The following is a 21,969-nucleotide window of genomic DNA, read 5'->3' on the forward strand; positions in this document are numbered from 1 at the left end:
AGATCCTTTTTGATTATTCTTACGTAAGGTGTGACATTAAATCTGAGGTTGGTTTGTTAGTGCTGTTTTACCTACGAGTGTCCAATTGCTTCAGGGAAATTTATTTTCCTTGTTTGTAAAGAGTCACAGGCATATTTATGCCCTTGTCACTACTAGCTGGCAGGTGGAGGCTGGGCTCCTTTTACGGTCTCCCTTAACGTGTGCTCAGTGGGTTCAGTGGGCTCCCCATCCTGTCTGGCTCCCTCCTCCAGACCTCCCCTAGGACGCCTGGAGGTGGAGACGGTGCTTCCTTGCAGCCTGGCCTGGGGGTGGGTGGAGGTGGGGTGCCTCCTCCTGTGTTGCGCAGCTGGGGACAACAGCTATTGTTGGAGAGTGTCTTTCCTCCAGGCTGCCTACCCTACTGTCCTTTGGGTTCAGGGGAAGGCTGGTTGTGTGGGGCTTTTGTCTGTGGATCCTAGCCTCTCTGACTTGCTGGCTTCTCCAGTCCCCAGTATGGGGTTAGGAGGCAAGAAAATGCAGAGAACTTCCCTAGTTTTCCTCGTTTCTTGAGGTCCCTGGTGTGTCTCTGTTCCCTAAGGATCTTCTGTGGCTTGTTCTGTTGTTATCTAGAGTATGTACATGGGCTTAGTGGCATGAACAGAGAAAAGTAGGTCTGCTCCATCTTTCTTGAAGCAAAAGTCACGGCAGATAGGTCTCGTTTTTATCCTATTTTAAAGATAAAGGATCAAGCTTAGAAAAGTTAGACAGTAGAGTCACACAGCTCACAAGTGACACCCAACTATGGTCACAAATCCAGGGCTGTGCTTCCTACTCAATATCCCCTTCGTTTGTCACATACACATCAAAACAGACACGAGCCCACCCACAGAAGCATCCTGTGTGTGCGCTGCCCCTGAGTCACTGGCAGGGGACTCTCCCTGCTAAGAGCCCAGTGAGCCATGATGCTGACGGCTCGTGGTCCATTCTCCTTGGAGTTCACTTTGTTGTATTCACAGTCCCTTTCATAATGGGCTTGAATCAGCCGTTGGGGAGCACAATTATGACGTCAGAAATGTTCCCAAGTGCGTATAAGCAAAAGGGTCATTAATTGCAAAGCACAGAACTTCAAAAAGATGCGTCGGCACTTGTCACAAAAAGAGGGCACATGAGAGAGTTTACGTAGAGCATGAGAGACTGCAGTGAGTGTCCCCAGATGACAGGATCTGGAAATGGGAGTGAGGTGTTGAAAAGAAGCAAAGATCAATACACTGGGGCACATGTTTGTCAGTATCTCCAGAGATGACAGCCATTGTGTGTCGTGTGTGTGTGTGTGTGTGTGTGTGTGTGTGTGTTACAACACAAGAAAGCTCAGCTTATATTATATGTGAGTTTTTCACCACCTTTATACTGACTTTTTTCTTGTAGGGATGAATTTTCCTGACTAAAGAGAAACCACACCTCTTAATGTAACTGTGTCACGTGACTCGCCTATTCTTTTTCTATTTCCGTCACTTCCAACTTTGTTCAGTCTTGTATGATTTCAAAAGAATTCGACTTCCTGCCTCTGACTGTGACCCACCCCTTTGCCTTTCAGCTCTGCAGACGCCACACCTTTCTCTTTGCTATGGGATAATGGTGCATGCTGCCCAGCAAGCTCCATGGTTTCCAGTGACCTTCTGTTTAGAGGTCACACTGAGAAGTCCAGCCTTCAACCATCTCTCATTTGCTCTCTTCTTAGGTATTACCAGATCCGAATGACCTTGAAGGTGTCCTCCAGGATCCCTCACAGACTGAGTGCTTCCATCGTGGGACAGGCAGGTGAGCAGAGGGAGGCGCAGGACTTGCCTGGGTGCTAAACCTTCCTCTCCCCAGTGCTCCAGGGCATGGTGGGTGCAGGGCATGGAGGCATCCAGGAAGTCACTGTCAGGTGCCACTGGATGGAGGCCTGCTGGAAGTGAAGGCTTGTGGTTGAAAGTGGCTTTGTGTATACCTTGTTGCAAGGGGGACCCGACGGAAGGAAAACACACTCTTCCAGGGATGGCTGGTACCTGAGGGTAAACTGGCTGTGGAGGGTTGGTTAAGGTCAAGTCAGAGTCAAAATGGGTGGGAGATGGCATCTGCATGCATGTAAGGAGAAGCCTGTTGGTAAAGAGCTCCTGGAAGTCAGCTAGGTCCACAGCACTGGGTAAGTGGACAGTCAGGGTGGCACTTTTCACGTACCATCAGGGGTCTCAAAGCCCTGCAGCCAGCAGGGGAGGCTGCCAAGGACAGCTCAGGCCCCATCGAAAGGGGGCTTGAAGATGAAGCGGTGACCAAGGCTCTGAGCAGACACTCTGCAATAGAGTCGAGTCAGAAATACGGAACTCATGGCACAAGAAATAAAGACAGGCAAAGATGAATTAGTGGAGACCCAAGGAGGCTATGTTAGTGAACTTGGGAACACTGTGTAGACTTGCGCTTTTTGTTCACATGATGAAGGCTTAGGGGTGGAGGAGAGAAAGTGAGGAGATGAAAAGGCAGAGCTGCACAAAAGCTGGTTAATTTTAAAAGAGTAGCCAATAATATCATAGGAATCAAATCCAGCAGAGCTACGTGTGAGGTCAGAGCTCTTCCTTACAGAGTTCTCTAGGAACTGACGTGATATGGTGAGTGAAATCCTGTGCTATTGAGTTCCAGCAAGTTCCGTGTGCAGATGTGCTGTTCTGCTAGGCTCACCTTGCAGAGGTGGGGGCCGTGGTTCCTCAAGACAGCAGAAAGACATCAGGGAGGGCCCAGGTATGGCCAGTGGCCTGAGTCTGGGAAGAGGAGCTCTGCTCCCTCATTGGCTGAGGACCTGAAGACCGCAGGGCATCCAGGGATGGCAGAGCCCAGCAGCAGCCCAGGACAGAGAAGGGCATACGATAGTGCTGCGGAGAAACAGTGAAAGGAAAACAAAATGTGCTTCAGGGGAAAGTTCTTCTCTTACTTGGTCTGGCTTGGCAGGAGAGTCACTGTGATGCAGGCGGCAAGTCCCTGTGCTGCGTGCCACAGGCTATGGCGAACAGAGGCCAGCCATCCTTTACCACCTGAGGGTTCCACGGTGAGGGAGAGACACCATGGGCAATCTCTCCTTCAAAGTGCATTTCCCAATTCTATTATTTTCAATGAGGTACTGCTGCATTACAGAACCCTCCAGAAGCTAGCTCTTGCGACAGTGGTTTCTTCTTGTTGATGTCTTGAGTTGGCTGGGTCGGCGGGCACAGAGCTTCAGGATGACTCCATCATGCCTGAGCCTTGCTTGGTCTGGCTGAGCTTCTGTCTCTGGTTGGCGACCCAGACTCCTGACCTGGTGGGTGGCTCTGCCACCAGGAAAGAAAACACAGAAGACCCCGGTCACTGGGGAGGCCAGGGGCAAGGCCAGCCCACCTTCAGGTGGGGAAGCAGACCCTGGCCCTTCCTGGGGGTGCCGTCTGCGTGTCCGTGTCACGAGGACGTTGGCACTCATGTTGGCAGATCAGCATCCGGACACATTCTCCATGACAGGTGTGTATTTCTGGAGAGAAAATAAAAAAATAAAAATATGTTTTGGAAACAGAGCAGGATATATTGGAAAAGAAGCAGGGAGCCTTGAAGCAGAACCTAATAACGTCTTCAAGACTCCTTTGGTGGAACTGTCTTGTCAGAGCAGATTCTTTAATTTGGGTTTTTCCCCACTTGGCTTCAAATGGATGTAGAAAGGAGCCGCTGGCTGGAGAGGAGAATTCAGGAGCAGTGAGGGCCACAGGCTCGTGCTCCCAGGTTCCCATCCATCTCATTTGGAAAGTACCTCACCAACTTGCTTTTCAGGTCCTCCTCTATCCAGGAGGATGCAGGTGGTCCTTGTCTCAGAGGCTTGTGGTCAGGGTGAAATTAATTAAGTAAGAAACATGATAGGAAGCTGCTGGGCACTCAGAAAGCCCGGGATCACGTCATTGTCAGAGGCTTTGCTAGGATGCAAAGGGGTGTTGTCTTGGTCACAGTGTTCTCCTGTGCCCATCCTGGGGACAGAGCCCTAGGCACGGGAGGCTGCCTTTTCTGCCTTGGCGGGGCACTGGGTCATCTCAGGAGGTGGAAGTGGTCCAAGGAATACCGAGTGTGATGGCATCAGAAGAGGCAGCGGGTCCATTCAGGACGGCCTAAGATGAGGGCCAGGCATCTTGGTAGAGGAAGGGGGTTCTCACTGAGGCTGGGAAGGATGAGAATTTGGTCTCACAGACAAGGTCAGGAATGGGCGCTCCAGGCAGAGGTGACAGAGTGACCAGTACCACTGGAAGGTGACCAGTACCAGAGGAAAGCCGTTCATGGACTGATGAGACACCCAGATGGGCCACCGACAGGACCATCCTGAGAGGAGAAGCAGAGCTGGGGCCGACCGGAGTGGTGCCCAGCCACACTGGGGAGATCAGTTCCATTCCACAGGCAGAGTCAGGTGAATGTGGCACTGCGACAGCAGAACCCGGCACTGCGCGCCACGTGGCTGTCTTATCAATCAGGGACAGAATCATGCTTTTGTCTTCTCGAATGTCAGTCCTCTCACAGCCACATTCTACGGAAACATATTTCAATTCTGTAGGCGCTTTATGAACAGATTGTTTAGATGGGAAACAATGTCTTATTGAATTTCACCAGCTCTCTGTTTACGATCAGATCCTGCGACTGCACTTTGCTTTGTTACACTGTTTTAAATGGTGACTTGCTGAAGATTTCTCTGGAAAACTGATAGCTTATTCCTGAGTTAGCTGTACATGTCAGTGAGTCGACTATGACAGGGTAGGAACAACCAGGCCCTTGGGCACATTCTGGAAAGATCCCAGCATCACAGGAGTGACAGGTACATGCACAGATGACAACTCTAACAGTTCATGCTCATGGGCCCAGGTGCAGGGTACAAAGGGAGCAGCTTCTATGGATGGGGGACCACTGCAGGCTTTGGCCCTGGGATTCCAGATGAATCTAAGACCCACAGTGTCTCTATTACTACCAGAGTATAAAGAGCAGGTGATTTTCTAAAGACTAACCCACCAACCCCAGGACACCCCTGAACTATTCCAAAACACACAAGGAAAGCCATCACAATATCTGTCTGTTGTTCTACTTTAAATTCAGCTGAAATTGGGAAATGGTTATGGTGAGATGAAAAGATCTGATTCTTGGGGAAGCAGGTCCTGCGGTCGACGGGGCCTGGACTCATGTTAAATCCCACTTGACCACCCGAGGGCTGTCTGAGCAGAGAAAGCCCTTCACCCTCTGAGCCCTAATTTCTTTTGCTAGAGCGGGGGGCTAATGGTAACTCCCACACAGAGCTGCTGATGGGGGTTGAGCTCAGGATGGGGAAGGCCCTAGGATAGTGCTCGGTGCATAATGAAAAAATGCAGTGTAACTCCTCTGATTAAAATCAGTTAATGAAAAGAGGGGATTTGATGTGAAACAGAGGCACCCTGTAGGCAGATGAAGGAAGGCCAAGGTGGGACAGGGGTGCCGTGGACATCCCATCTGAACAATTCAGGCTGTGAATTCAGGATTTTCCTATCATTGCTGTGTCCGTTTTGTCCTTAGAGAGAGACTGGGTCTAAGCATGCAAGCCACAGCCAGGCTGTGCCCGAGCTCCTGAAATTGCTAAAATGAGGCCCGACAACAGGGCATAGCTTACCCACAACTGCAGAGACACTGCAGAGACAGAACTGATGCATACGGGGTCACACTTTTCCTTTACATGTGATGGGGACTCTCAGAAATGTCATTGGGTTTCACAGTACTCAAATTGGTATTTCTATGTACATATATGTTTATGCACATAAATACATGTGTATGTATAGTGTGCCTAATTAAATTCTAATAGTCTGTTTGTTGCTAAAGTAGACACTAAACTTATATTTGTCAGTCAGGTGTGTGACATTTTGATTCAAATCAATATTTACCAAAATTTTCAGATGCAAATCTTACAAATTAGAAAACATATCATGCCCTGAGCAAGACAGAGATGAATGATGGATTAATTGAAATGTGAGAGTTAAGTATTAGAGGGAGAGGACCTAGATGGAAAAAATTTTAAAATTATAATTACATTATTTCAAAGCCTTGTTTTCCTCTTTTCTTCTGAGTTCAGAATTATAAATAATTGACAGGTCCCTGACTGTGAAGAAATGTTAAGTATACTTAACCTTGGCTATTTCTTTCCACCAAAGGGTTTTATTTAATAGCAATTGTAGTCCCTTCCTCTCTGGAGACAGTAAAAGAAAAAGAAATGGCATTTCCCTTGGGGAGCTGATCAATCAGGGCAGAGGTGGGGGAGGGGACTGTCCAAGTAGATCGAGCTACCATGGACCATCGTCATATCGTCATTATGCCTACAGGCATAATGTAGGCATGTGCGAGTCTTTGCTCATCAAAGTAGGAGAAAAGATGGCACAGTGAATTGTGGAAATGTATAAAAATTGCCATGATTAGTTTTAGTAATGTTTTGAGAGGTAATTTCCATTTCCATTAAGTGGAAGCATTTAAGAGCTTTGCTATGTAGGGGGCGGGGGAGAGACATTTATTCTTCAAATGAATCAATCTAATTTCTTTTCAGGGTCCATTAAAGTGCACCTACATATCAAATGTGCCTGTTTTCATGGAGAATGCTCAGCAGGCAAAACACTCCAGCCAGGCGGGTGGGGGGCAGTCTCAGTTCCTGCCTGGGCCCAAGGAGAACCAGCCTCTGGTACTGTGTGCAGAGTGGGTGCCCTGCCTGGCACAACCTTCCAGGAGGCTCTTCATTGACTTGGCTTCTGCCAAGTCACCGCTCCCAGCTCAGGCAGTGATGCTTCCTCCCCTCCACATGTAGAACTCACAGGAAGTTACTCTGCCAGCTGGCCAGGGAGCCAGCTTCCCCTGGGTCAGGCCAGGCGTTCACCCTCTTTTGTCCTTGAGACTTCACCTTGAAGCTGCTAGACCTCAGGACCCCCTTCATGAAGTTCTCTTTCCTCTCCCGTAGCCTTGTGTGCTTTCCTTCCTCTCTGCTCCTGCTGTCCCTTCCCCTTGGATGCCCCTCTCTTCCTTTCCCCTGCTCCACGTCTCTTGTCCCACTGGACTGGCAGGAAGACTGCATGTGGTCTTCCACTGAGGACCAGGTTGCCCAGCGGCCATCTCCTACCCCATCAGAATCAACAATTCCTCCTCTGAGCCTCTATGACAGGACTTGGATCCATGCAGCCTGGATCCCTCCCATGCAAGCCCTGCTCCTGCCCCTGTGCCTCTCCTACCCTGTTGTATTGTTTGCAGTTACCAGAAGCTGGAACCTCACTTTGGAGGACCACCTCCAAGCTATAGGATGCACTTTGTCCTGAAGTTGAACTTGCCTGAGAGTTTGAATCCCACTGTCCCCCTTCCTACCCGCGGCCCCTGCAGAAGACCCGTGTTGACTAATTGAAGGGCATGGAAGTTCAGCTCCCTTGTCTCAGGATGGGACAAGGCTCCAGAGTGCCACAGGGTCAGGCTGAAGAGCTCTGCTAGGCCTGTCTCCCTCTCCCTTCCCCACCCATGTGGTCTCATGGAGGGCAAACTCACCACAAATTCCTGGCACATGCATCCTTGACTGCTGTCTTGCCTTGTATCCAGAAACCTCCAGATGTAGTCCAGCAGTTAGGAAATAGCCCTGGGAGTTAGCCAGACCTGAATCACTTGGCTCCTTTCACCTGTTGCCAGTGGTCTCAGTGCTATTCTCTGCAAAAGGAGTTACTTGTGATAAGAAAGATCCACAGAGCTGTCTGGGGGTTGGCTAGGGGAATGTGTGCCAGATTTAATAGATTTCCTGGGGTGCTGGGAGCCCACACATGCTGGGTTCACAAGCATACATGTGCACGCTGGGATATCACATCAGTGTACCACCCTCCTACCGCTTCCGCAGGAGTAATCCTTAGTCTACCCCGTGTGTGATGTGAGTTCTGTTGAGATATCCTCATGGGATCAAATTCCTGGTTCCCGGAAGTCAGTCCTGTGACCTCAAAACTGGATGGCTGACTTGTGGCCTCATGGAGCTCAAAGGCTGGGTGTGGTAGCAGAGGGAGGGGAGTGGCGGTCATGCTGTGAGTGGTGGAAGCTCAGGAGGAGGATAGGTGGGGTGCACAGGCTCAGGAAGCTGCTCTCTTCCTGCCTCTGGGTGTCCTGGGTCACATCCCTGTAGGTCTCCTTCTGTTCTGAAAATAAGACAGTCCCCCAGCAGGTCTCCAGGACTTCAGTTCACCAGAATGGCATCCCTGCCGTGGCCATGTCCCCACAGAGGAAGTCTCCCACGGCCTGCCCTCCCCCAGGCAGCTGCACCAACCCCTGCACCTGTAGGCAGGCAGCTTGCATGTGTAGGCCAGGTTTTAGGCCAAGGAACCCAGAGATCCAGGTGAGGGCAAAGGGCAGGGCCCCTGAGGTCTGTGTCAGAGGGGAGCAGGAGGCCTCACGCCTCCCCATGGATGGGGAGAGCAGCCGCCTTCCGAGCAGAGAGAGGCACCAGCACAGACCCATCACTGACCCTGTGACCCCCTGGACTCCTTGCCAAGCTCCCAGGTAGCTCAACATTAGATGGCCATTTAATTTTCTGTAAAACAGAAGAACAACAACACTGTCTTGATGCAGTTGTCTTAGGAATGGAGAACGTCAGCCCGTGTCAGCCCCGGCACCGTGAGCTGTCAGTCAGCGCTGGCTGTTCAGTTGACTTCTGAAGCCAGAGTTGATGGGCAGGAGGGAAAGCTCTGGGGCCTGGTGCTTGCTCGTGTTTCCTGCAGCCACCTGAGCTCTGAGGTCTTGGAGGCCTCCGAGCCCAGTTGCCTAGCCATGGGCATTGTCTCCTGTGGCAGGGACCCTCCCACTGCTGGTTTCCAGGGGAAGTGGAGGGTATGAAGTTGTGTGTGTTGAGGATTGTTTGGACCTGCTACAGTTGGCCTATGAGGTGTCTCCCCAGCTCCTCTGTTCATACTCAGAGGAGAAGTGATGATGTTATGTGACCCAATCAGTGCATCCTAGTTTGAAGGGAGTGACTGGGTGGTAACTGTAGGCAGGTGGGTGGGCTGGACGGGTACCCTGGAAGTGTGCCTCTTCCCTGTGGCCCCCCCTGTCCCTGCGTCCTGGCTGCCCTGAGCAGAGCAGCATTGCTCTGTCGTGCCTTTTGTCCATGATGTGTCTCAGACCCAGAGCCATAGAGGCTGCCGTTCACTGACGGAACCTCTGAAGCTCTGATCTGAAAGTGAACTTTTTCTCCTCTAAGTTGTTCTTGTCAGCTACTTTGGTCACAGCAACAAAAAAAAACTGACTAACCCAGGGTCTGTACAGACATAAATCTCACTGCTCGGTATCTGGGGGTTATATAATTCTGCTGGGCATTTTTATTTCCTGAAAGATCAGGAATCAATGGAACTCTTGTTTTTTATAGCAGGCCTTTGATTCATTGTACTATTTAAGTGTGCCCAATAAAAAATTAGGAGCATATTACCTCAGGCAATCTAACAGAGCTAAATTTTCCCACAGAGGTCCAACAATCTGAACAATGAAACACAATTTAAACCCAAGTAGAATTGCCCTGGGGAGTACTGTTAGAAGACCAGCCTCCCACAGACCAGCTTTCAGTACATCTGGAGAATGCCCTTTCTTGCTGACGGCAGCCAAGAAGGGAGGATGGTCGTATGTTACAACTTCTCATGCAAGAAAATGAGCAGGAAACATTTACCTTACTTTTTATATCCACATTGTGTTTGGACCATCTCAGAGAGATTGTTCCCCATTTTGTCTTGTTAGCTAATTGGAGAGAGGAGGAAGGACATCTCTGAAGAGTGTAGTCTGTACGCAGGATGCTCTTGAAGGAAGAGCGCTTGAGTTCTCTCTCGTCTACTTTTTGCTTGTTTGGTTCGGGTACAGCACATCTACTTTAGTAGGTGGTGATTTTTTGAAGCCTTTACTTGTCTTGACCCAGCACACGCACATTCTCAGGGAAACTTGAAATCCAGGTGCACAGAGCCATCCAGCCTGAGAAAGCGGTTCCTCCATGTGTGCCAGGTGCAGCCTCTCCAGCCCTCCGGAGAGTTCAGCTTGTTGTGTAGCCACTGCTACAGGAAGACCCACCTCTGTCACTTCTTCACAAAGCCAGACGGAGAGAGGTAATGAAGATGATGTTGGGCCTCTGCTCAGAGAATAAGTTTGTTCATTTTTCTTTCCTCCTTCTCCCCTTTCTCTTCCTCTTCTTTGGGTCACGACAGTAGCAGTGGCAGCCAATGTCTATGCAGGGCTCACTCCACAAACATGCCCCAGCTGCTCTTCTGACCCCCTTATATATACCCTCATGCACTGTTCAGTGATGGGAATATGCTCTCAGAAATGTGTTGTAGGTAATTTCTACCATCATGCAAACATTGTGGGTGTTCTTATACAGACTAAGACAGCTGGGATATTGCCAGGTGACATCGTCTCACAAGGCCACCATGGTGTGTGAGGCCCAATGTTGACTGAAATATCATGAGGTGGCATGTGGCTCTTTGGACTTATCAACTCTCACAGCAGCTCTGTGGGGTGTGTGCTGTGGCTACCCTTGTTTTACAGGCGAGCATGATGATGCACACTCTTGATGAGAGGTGGGCCCAGAGTCCAGGCTGGCTTGGCTCTGGACTGCAGCAGGTTGCTTCTGTGCACCCTGAAGCTGCATCCTCAGCAGGTTTGCTCTGCACTCTCTGGTCTCTGACCCCCTGGACTCACCCTCTGCTACTTTGACTCTTTCTAGAGTGAGCCATGTGGATTTCCAACTCAGGTTCTGAACATAGGATCCCTCTACCTGGAATTTGGTGGTTCTTCTTTCAAAATTTGTGTAATATTCTCTCAATCAATCCAGAGTGTTATGGTTTAGATATAATGTGCCCCTAAAATCTCCTGTATGAGACAATGCAAGAAAGGGTGAAACATTTGCATTATGAGAACTTTAACTGCCGCAGTCTGGCTGGGCACAAAATAACCGAGCCACCACACACCTTGTAGATTCAAACAGCAACTCTTTATTCTCGAACTGTCACCAGCACTCTACATGCACCTTCTGGGAAAATCCACCTCCACTGGGCTCTGCATCCCAAATACTCTCTGAATCCTGGAGAACTCAACGGGAACTCAAGGAGCGGGCGCCTGAGGCATCAGGATATGTCTTATTCCCAGCAGGATCCACCTTAAACCTGGAATGGCCCTATTCCCAGCAGGATCCACACCCTAAACCTGGAACCCCCCTAAACCCGGATCCGCCCTGGTCCTTGAGCAGGGTCACCTTTCTCAAACATTCATGCAATGTCACTGCAAATGACCTGGGTCCAAGGCAAGCCCATTTCCACAATGGAGAGTCCTCCCTCTAAGCAACATTGGGTAAGCTGACAAGGAAATGGCCATGCGTCATTCCTACTTGGCTATGGCTCTCAGCACTTAACCTAATCAGTGCATTAATCCACTTGAGTGGATTAACTGGGTGGTGTCTGTAGACAGGCAGGGTGTGGCTGAAGGAGGTGGCTTGCTGGAGGCATGCCTTTGGGTTTATGTTTTGTCCTGGTAGAGCAGAGCTCTCTCTCTCTCCCTCCTGGTGCCATGTTCTCAGCTGTTTCCCTCCACCACACTCTTCCACCTTGATGTTCTGCCTCACCTTGGGCCCCAAGGAATGGAGCAGCTGTCTGTGGGCTGAGACCTCTGAAACCCTGAGCCCCAAAATAAACTTTTTCTCCTCTAAAGTTGTTCTTATCAGGTCTTTTGGTCACAGCAGTGAAAAAGCTGACTAAAACACACAGTTAACTCAAATGTCACTGAAAGAGACATTCTTGCCCAGTTTAAGAAAAAAATCATTGAATTTCTGCTTTACTTGTTACCACAAGCTTCCTTACGCTTCACACTATTTCAGTTAGTTTTATTATATATTTGTTTACTTATTTAGTGTTCGCTTTTCCTTTTGAATTTAAAAATCATGCTGTTTTCAGCAAAGCATTTGAGCACTTTATATCTGTGAGTCTATTTAAATAGTCATACCTTGCCCACGTGAGAGGAATAGTTCTCTTCTCACAGAAGAGAAAACTCAGCAACAGAGACCCTCATTGGCCTCCCAAGATGCCCAGCCAGTGGGTTGTGGAAAGAGGATTCAAGTTCAGTTAACCTGGCTGCAGGGGCTGGTGGGACTTGTGTATTCCCTACTGCCTGTGCTGAGAGAGCAGGACCTTTAGCAAGCAGGGAATGAGGGAATCGTTCAGGCCTGTGAATAGGCAGCCTGGCACACAGCTGGTCCGGTAAGGTGCACCTGAGCTTCAACCTGAACTGCCCTCACCACCGACGGAAGGGACATCAAGTCCTATCTGTTGGGTCTTTCTCCTCCTCCTCAGCTCTCGGCTCCGGGGCCTGCCCAGGTGCATTGCTCTTGCCCAGGTCCATATTCTTCTTTCCTAGAATCAGCCTCCTGAGCAACCTCAGTCCAATTCCCCAGCCCTCATCAGAATTCACAGTGACTCTGTTTGGTTCTGTGGAAGGGCTTCTAGGGTGCTGTACACAGTACCTGGTTCCAATTTACTTTTTACACTTTGAATCAATGCAATGAATTAAATGTCCACGTTAGTATTTTTGTTAGTATTGATACATGGAAGACCTACTTTCATCGTGTAATTTCTAGCATCTGTCTGTGTTCGAATCCTGGCTCCACCTTTTTGAAACAGTGAGACTTTGGACAATACCACGTGCATCAGTTTCTACATGTGAAAATGATGGCCAGAGCAGACCCTGCCACCTGGGTCCTTTTTGGGGTTCAGTTAGGAGGCAGGTCCTCATCACTGTGGCAGTTCTGGAACAGCTACTTCTCTGCCCCCGTCTCTGTGCCCGGTCTCTGGGTGGGCTTCTGGTCCCCACTGTCACTGTGAGAGGAATCAGTATGCACAGGTGACAGGGCACGCAGACACACAGCCTCCGGACCCCAGCCACAGGGGTCTCATATGAAAGCACCACAGGTGACTGTATTGTCACTACCAGGTGGTGATAATATGGTTACCTGTGGTTCTCTATGGTTACCTCTCACTTCCTGAGCTGCTTATTTAACTTTCACATTCATGAGGAAGAGTGTGGACACTTTTTAGAATTAGATATGGAACTTAGAAACAACACTGGATTCCCCTTTCTTAATCAATATTGGAGTTATTGAAGAGTATCAAAGGCAATAGTGACCCTGGGAGGTAAAAATGAAGACAAAAAAAAGGAAAAAGTCAAATATGAAATAAACAAAATATTTATACACTTGCAATGGTTATCCTAAATGTTACATATGCTGTCTCTTGTGCTGCCAAGGAAAGCAATGCTTATCTAAGCTCCATAGCTTCTGATTTCAAACTTGCTTGACAATCAAAATTGCCTTACAGCTTCCTTATTTTGTCTCAGAAAATATTCTACATCTGAACTATATGAACTAAATTATATTCATAAAATCATGTTTGCATGTTTTCTAAGTTGGACTTTGACGTAAGATTGATTTGGGGGCTTGGGGAAGAAAGAGCTCCATTACAGAAAAGTAATTATAATAATGTGTTAAATGCCAAGCGCCGGGGCCCCAGAGCTGGTCTCCAGGAAGACCTAGCAGAGGCCAGTTCCTGTGGACTCACCATCAAACACACAGGGGCCGGCCAGAGGCCAGAGGTGAGCGTGAGACCACACGTGGCGCATCTGTGGATTTTGGAGAGAAGGCAGCCAGGCCTTCAGAGTCAGCCTGAACCCCACGGTGGGCAGAGAGAACCAGACAGGGGGACCCGACAATGGGCAGCCGAGAACAAGAGAACAAGACAGAGCGACAGGGAATTTCAAAGAGGAATCTCAGTCCATAGTACCGAGAGTTACAGAGGGGCTTTGATATAGACTAGAAAGTACTCATTAGCAGCAAATTTCTAAACCTTATCTTCAAAGCCTTTGAAATAAAACTTTTCTTCCTTTTTTTCTTTCCGTCTTTTTGGTGTGGTGCTGGGTGTTGAATTCAGGGCCTCACACATGCTAGGCAAGTGCTCTTCTGTGTCCTCCTTCCACCAGATCATCCAGTGCCCCAGTACAATTTCCCTCCCTCCCATACACACAACCTTTAATCCTCCAGGTAACAATAATTGTGCTTGTTTTTGAAATTTTATTTATTTACTTTTAAGTGCATTGTAGTTACATATGGTATTGGGGTTTATTTTGACATAATTATGTCCCCAGTACTTCTCCTTTCTTTCGCCTCCTCTCTTCCCCTCTTCTTTTCCTCTACTCGGCTGTTCTCCCTTCTGTTTTCATGAGATCCCCTATTTTTCCCCCTTATTTTTTTCTAGCTTCTGCACATGAGAGAAAATACACAATGCTTGTTTTTCTGAGTCTGTGATTTACAGTAGAAGGGGTAGAGAGAGAAAAGGGGAGGGGAGGGGAGGGGAGGGGGGATAGTAGAGAATAGGACAGACAGCAGAATACATCTGAGTCTGGATTATTTCACTAACACGATGTTCTCCAGTTCCATCCATTTACCAGCAAATGCCATAATTCCCTTCTTCTTTATGGTTGAGTACAACTCCATTAAGTTTATATACCACATCTTCTTCAACCTAGATAACCCATAAAACTCTACCAGAAGACTTCCACAGCTGATACACAAATTCAGCAAAGTAGCAGGTTACAAGATCAACACACATAAATCACTTCTGTATACTTCAATAATGAATCTGCTGAAAAAAGAAATTGGAAAAACTATCCCATTCATGATCACCTCATAAAATAAAATAAAGTACTTGGGAATAAATGTAGCCTAGGAGATGAAAGACCTCAACGCTGAAAACTGTAGATCATGAAAGAAAGAAATTGAGAAAGACCTTAGAAGATGGAAAAAAAAAACACCCAAGTTCTTGGATAGGCAGAATTAATTTTATCAAATGACCATACTACCAAAAGTGTCATGCAGATTCAATGCAATCCCCATCAAAATACCAATGACATTCTTTAAAGGGCTAGAAAACAGATTTAAAAATTCATTTGGAATAAGAGATTCAGAATAACCAAAGCAATCCTGAGCAAGAAAAGCAATGCTGGAGATATCACAATACCTGATCTCAGATTATGCTACAAAACCTTGGTAACAAAAACAGTATAGTGGCTCATGCCTGGAATCCCAGCTGCCCAGAAGGCTGAGGCAGGAGGATCACAAGTTTAAAGCCAGCCTCAGCAATTTAGCAAGGCCATAAGCAACTCTGAGACCCCATTTCTAAATAAAATATATTTGAAAAGGGGATGGGTATGTGGCTCAGTTGTTAAACAATGCTGAGGTCAATCCCCAGTACCCCAAAACAAACAAACCAGCATAATATCAACACCAAAATAGTCATGAAGACCAATGGAATAGAAGTCACAGAGACAAACCCACATAAATACAGCCATTTGATGATTGACAAAGGTTCCAAAACATATGTTGGAAAAAAGATAGCCTTTTAAACAAAGGGAAAATTGGATATCCTTATGTAGAATGAAACTAGACCCCTGTCTCTCACCCTGCACAAAAGTCAACTCAAAGTGAATCAAAGATCTAGGAATTTGACCAGACACTCTGCAAGTGCTAGAAGAAAATGTAGGCCCAACACTCTAACATATTGGCACAGCTTTCAACACCCTTAACAAGATTCCTAAAGTGCAAGGAATAAAACCAGGAACCAATCGGTGAGAAGACTTGAAATCACAGAGATTCTGCACAGCAAAGGAAAGAGCATGGAGAGAGCCTGCAAAAGAGCCTATAGTCTTTTCCACCTGCTTCTCAGATGTGGGATTAATATCTATAATATATAAAGTACTCAAAACACTCACCACCAAAAAAATCAAATGGCCCACAGACACTTCTCAAAAGAAGAAATACAAATGTCCAACAAATATATGAAAAATGTCCTACATCTGTAGCAAACAGGGAAGATTATATCAAAACTATATAGAGATTTCATCTTACCCTGGTTAGAATGGAAATTATCAAGAATATAAGTAATGATAAATGCTGACAAGCATTTTTGGGGAAAAGGTACACTTTTACATTGTATAACCACTTTGGAAAGCAGTATGGAGATTCCTTAGAAGATTAGGAATGGAGCCACCGTATGAGCCACTTTTGGTATTTATACAGAAGGTCTAGCACCAGCATGCTATAGCCATACAGCCCCTCCAGTGTTTACAGCAGCACAGTTCACAGTAGCCAAGCTATGGATTCAGCCCAGAGGCCCATCAACAGACAAATGGAAAACTGTACTTTAAAAAAATTTCCATAACACTCCTCCTGAACATCCCTCATGAGTCTCAGCTTTATCACCATGTGTCATCACAGGACCAGTGGTGTCACACTCAGGAGACATAGACTGTGATGCCACACCTGGTGGTGTCACACCCAGGAGACAGGACGCTTGTCCCCTCTGCCTTTCCCCTGCCTTTATCTCTTCCCACCTACTCTGCCTTCAGATCTCTGCCCACAGGTTGCTGCTCCAGGAACTCTCCCCAGCCTGGCTGAGTGGCAGGCACCTTTGCTTTCTGTCAACCATCCCTGTGTGTGTGCAATTATTCATGTGACTAAAGGTCCTGTTCTTCCCTTGGTCATCCCAGGTTCCAGCTCGGTGAAGGCAGGGACCATGTTTTCCTTCTCTCGATTCTTGGCACATGATCTAGTGGGTAGACATGCATTGGCCAGCCTCCATGTGCCTCCATGTACAGCGGGTAACTTTGGACTCTGGATCAAGCTGTAGCCCACAGGACTCGGTGCCAAAGCCACGGTGAGATCTGCATGCCGGGTTCCCCCAGCGTCTTCCTTCCCAGATGAGGTTGCCGCTTTCTGTGGGAGGACGAGTGGAAGAATCTGTCCCTTGAGGCCTGTCCTGAGCTGAGTGTTGGCCGTCCTTGGGCTCATGCATTGAGAAACATGGGTGAAGGGGTCTCTAACCAAAGGAATGAGCCAGCAAGGGTGAGATGTGAGAAACAAGTCAGGAGTGTGTGTGGAACTCTCAAGATCCCACTCTAGGCTAGTTTGCTCTCACAGAGAACAGACTCTGAAGATCCTTGACTCCAAAGCTCTGAAACAGGAGCCAGAGGAACAGACTGTGGAAAATGAAGTCACGCTTTGAGACCAGAAAGGATTTAAAGACTGAGGGGAGGCCTTGTAGACACAGAGTCAGGAAGTGAACTAATTAAGGTCACTGGTCTGTGGCAAATCAGGGCTCCAACTCAGCCACATGAAATCGAGTGGACACTGTCCACCTTAGCAGTTTTTGGTTTGTTTCATCATGACAAAGGCCCTCCGTTTCTTTGCAGTTTGAATGGTCAGGAATTTGTGTAAGGTGGCCAAGATAACGAGGCAGTTAATATAATTTTGATTTTGTTATCATGAATGTGTTGATATGCGGTCATGACGGTAGAAACGAAGCTTTTCACTTGCCCCATTGTTTTCTTTTTAATGCATTTCATAGGATTCACTTAACTACTCCCTTTATGATGAGTGCTTTGATTTCAGTATCACTTCTTGTGATGATATAAAAGTTTTTTTCTTTTAATTTTTCATTTCTTCTGCTTTATTTGTATGTACTTACAAAGAATTAGGGAACATAATGGAGTGAATGGATAGGCATAGTACTGCACAGTTATCACCATCATCATCAGGTGGTACACCTGCAGCCTTCTGTAGCTGCTTTTCTTCTATGTGTGTTAAGAGTGTTTGAAGTCTACTCTTAGTCAGTTTCAAGTGTGCACTGCAGTATTGTTGGCTGTGTTCAGCATGCTGGATGTTATCTTCCCAGAGCTGCTGGATCTGATAACTCAACATTTCTCCTGTGACCCACTCACCCCTATTGCCCCTCCACCCAGGCCCTGGCCACCGCTCTTCTGCTCTCCTATGGCTCCATCCTTTCACTTTGTCCCCGTACCAGTGAGTCAGGCAGTATTTCACCTAGCACAATGCTCTCATTCTTCATCCCTGCTCTTGCAACTCTCCTTTTCCCTCTTCTTTCTATAACTGAATACCATCCCATTATGGATACCACATTTCTTTATCCATTCATCCACCAGTGGACGTAGATGGCTTCGCTGCCTTCCTGCCACGAATAGTACTGTGATGAGCACCTAGAGCAGATATTACTTCAAGACAGCGATTTGGTTTTCTTGGGATGTGCGCCCAGAAGTGGGATGCTGGATCATATGGTTCTTCTATTTTTAATACTTTGAGGAGCCTCCCTGTTGTTTTGCATAAAGGCCTTGAGAATTTGCACTATCACCAACAATGCAGAAGATTTCCTTATCTCCACATTCTCACCAACAGCTTTTATCTTTTGACTTTTTTGGGGGGTTGGAGGTAGGGTAGGAATTGAAGTCAGATGCACCCAATCACTGTGCCACATCGCCAGCCCTATTTTGTATTTTATTTAGAGACAGGGTCTCGTTGAGTTGCTTTGCACCTCGCTTTTGCGGATGGTGCTTTAAACTCTCAATCCTCCCAAGCTGCTAGGATTACAGGCTTGTACCACCAAGTTGGCTCTTTTGACCTTTTGATAATAGCCAGTCTAGTAGGTAAGAAGTGATATCTCAATGAGGCTGATTTACATTTCTCTGATAATTAATAATATTGGGGATTTTTTCATACACCTGATGGTCATTTGAAGGACTTCTTTAGATAATTTTCTGTTTACATTTTCCCATATTTAAATTGAATTATTAGATTGTTGGATTATGATTTTTCTTTTTGCTATTAGGTTTAGAAATATCTAAATATTTTTAAATCTATCTCTTATTAGACGTGTAGTTTACAAGTATTTTCTCCCTTTTCCTCAGTTGTCTCTTCACTTCTTTGATTCCTTTGCTGTGCAGAAGCTTTTTAGTTTGATGTTACTTTTATTGATTTTTCTTCTGTTTCCTGTGGTTTGAGGAACATGTCTAAAGTATTTGCCCAAGCCAATGTTATGGAGCTTTTTTTCTAATAGATTTATAGTTTCAAATCTTAAGATTCAAATCTTTTGTCTATTTTAGTTGATTCTTGCCTATGGCATGAAAGATATAATTTAATTCTTATGCACGTGAAAGTCCAGTTTTCCCAACACCACTTATTGACAAGGCAGTCGTTTTCCTGTTCTGCACTCTTGACATCATTGTATAAAATCAATTCCCCATAGATGCATGGATTTATTTCTGAGCTCTCTCTTCTGTTCCAATGGTCCATGTTTCTTTTTTTATGCCAATACCATGCTGTTGTAATCCTATATCTTTTGTAATACACCTTGAAATAAGGCACCATGATAGCTTAAGCTTTCTCTTCTTGCTAAAGATTGCTTTAGCTATTCATGTTGCTTTATAGTTTCATATGAATTTTACTTTTTCTGTGGAAAAAGTAATATTGATATTTTGATAGAGGTTGAATTGAATCTACAGATTGCTTTGGGTAGTGTGGACATTTTAATAATATTAATTCTTACAATCCATAAAGATAGAGTTTGTGTCTTTTTCAATTTATTTCACTCATGTGTTATAGCGTATAGTTCTTTCACTTCCTTGGGTAAGTTTATCCTTAGATATTTTATTTTATTTTTTTTCTATCATGAGTGGGGTTTTTTTTCTTGGTTTCTGGTGCAATAATTTGTTGTCAGTGCATAGATTCATAAATGATTTCTGTATACTAATTTTGTGTCCTGCATTTTTGTTGAATTTTAAAATTATTTCTAACAGCGTTTCATGATGTCTGCAGCAGTGATGGTCTCTACCTACTCCTTCCTGATTCCATTGCCTTTTCTCACCTAACGGTTCTGGCTGGTCCACCAGCTCCATGTTCCAGGGAGGAGTGCAAGTGTCACCTGGTGTTCTCCGTGCCTCAGGGGGAGGGCTTCTGGCTTCTCACTGATGAGAGGAGGCAGGCTGTGGGCTTGTGACATGCAGCCTTCCCTGTGTTAGGATGTGTCCCTTCTATTCCCAGTTTGCTGAGAGTTTTAACATGGAAAGATGTTGAGCTTTGTCAAATGTCCTGACTGCATTGATCAAGATGTCTCCATGTCTTTGTCCTCATTCTTTAGATCTGACGTGTCATGTTTATAGATTGGTCTATGCCGAGCCATCCTAGTTAGTCATGGTCGATGATCATTTCAATGTGCTGCTGAAGCAAATTTGCTAATAATTTGTTGGAAATTTTTGTACCTATGATTATCAGAGATATTTAATTGTTCATCTCCTTTTCTTCTAGTGGCCTTGTCTGTATTTGGGGTCTGGGTGATGCTGGCCTTATGAAATGAATAAGTGTTTGGGAGAGTTTGAGAAGGACTGACATTTGATCTTCCTTGAATGTTTGTGTGGTGACATCTTGTGCCTAAGCTTTGTCAGTGTCTCTGTCTCTTGCCTGAGAAATGTCTTCCATCAGTCAGATGCTGGTCAACGGGTATTCATGTAGGTGACCTTCTGTGGTCACCTACATGCATACCAACACGTGCCATTTTCTCAGTCTAATTTTGTCTATCTCCGTCGAGTCAGTTTTCAGTCAACTTGTTTGTTCAGATTCAGGCTATTGTCAGGTGGCTCTGCATGTGGCATTTTTGGAACATTCCCAACAAGAAACAGCTGACATTCGATAAATTTTGCAATCATGAGCACTTAAAGCGGGATACAGAGATGGAGAAAGTCCAGCTGGCGGTCACTGAGCCCCTCATCATCTAACCTATGACATGCAGCATGGCTTGATGAGACGTGGGTTGGCGGCAGGAGAAGCTGAGTCTCCATGGTTAATGACGCAGTCTGCTCCCCACCTGGATTTTGGGCTTTATGGGAACAAAGGTGAGGGGGCCTTTGACCACTTGCTTTCAGTCTCTGCCTGTCTCTTCTTGCCATGCTAAACTCAACTTCCTGCATCAATATTAGCAACAATATGCTCCCTCCCTTGGGTTTTTAGCACCCCACCCCAAGACCTCTGTGAACAAATCCTTACAGTGGATCTCTCTGTTCCAACTACAGTAGTTCTGTTTTTCCAGACCAGACAGTGCTATAACGACACCATAAGCCATTCGATATAAAAAGATCAACAGAAATAATGTACAGCAGAAAAATTTGGAGTTCCAAAACCAAGTTTGATGTATATATTTTTTTTCTTTGCAGTGCTGAGGATAGAACCCAGGGCCTCATGCATAGTAGAAAAGTGCTCTTCCACTGAGCTGCACCCTGTCTCTACAGTTTCATTTCTTAAATGGGCCCTTCCCCCTTGAAATCAGCAGATAAAACCTTGGTTCAAAGGGATTTAAAAAAAAAAAGCCAAAATTCAGAGTTATGAATGCTGGGTTCTCATTCTGAAGAATCAAAATCTGGGTATTCACAGCTCATAAGGGAATGAGAGATGTCAAGAGCGGGACTTCAGTGGCTTCTGGGCTGTTTTTAATCCAGCTCACCTCTAAGCCTGTTACCTGCTCAGAGTCACATAGTATGGCCCCCTATCAGGCACCTTAGACCAGCATGTACCCCCTTAGCTCCACCTGACCTGACTCAAGCATGTGGATTCTGAATCTCATAAGCACCTAGCACATAGGAGGGTCTCATCAATGCCTGACGGGGCCTTGTGCAAGGTTCTGGACTGTTGTAAGGATCTCCCACTGGGAGGCATCACAGTGTCTTTAAGCCCTGGTCCCAAGGCTCCAGACACTGTCTTTCTGACGCAGTGTGCAGGCTCATGTTTGCCTGGGTGATGCTTCAACCATCTCAGCTTTCTGATGCGCTCCTCTTCCCTCCACATGGGGACAACAGGTCACGTCTCAGCAGCTCTGATGGCGCTCCTTAGTGGTGCCACTTGCATATTGGGTGATCACTAAAGGAACAAAAAGATAAAAAGAATGAAACCCCAACTCTTTCTGGCATTAAAAAAAAGGCATCTGACTAACTCAGGATGACTGAGGTGGACAGGACGTGGGAGACATGCAGTGTGCTGGCAGCTGCTGAGGGCGAGGCCTCCCAGGTGAGCTGGAACTGAGA

The 21,969-nt window shown here is 46.5% G+C and overlaps 1 protein-coding gene across 1 annotated transcript in view; it reads left to right on the forward strand.

Annotated features, from left to right (window-relative positions):
* Nucleotides 1-21,969, forward strand: part of Fam135b (family with sequence similarity 135 member B) — a 190,307-nt gene that overhangs the window by 41,540 nt on the left and 126,798 nt on the right. The window contains exon 2 of the mRNA XM_026407742.2: nucleotides 1,718-1,797. Within this exon, the coding sequence (XP_026263527.2) occupies nucleotides 1,718-1,797 (80 nt within the window). The remainder of the gene's footprint in view (nucleotides 1-1,717; nucleotides 1,798-21,969) is intronic.

Source organism: Urocitellus parryii, chromosome 7 (assembly GCF_045843805.1).
Source record: "Urocitellus parryii isolate mUroPar1 chromosome 7, mUroPar1.hap1, whole genome shotgun sequence".
NCBI classification, from domain to species: domain Eukaryota; kingdom Metazoa; phylum Chordata; class Mammalia; order Rodentia; family Sciuridae; genus Urocitellus; species Urocitellus parryii.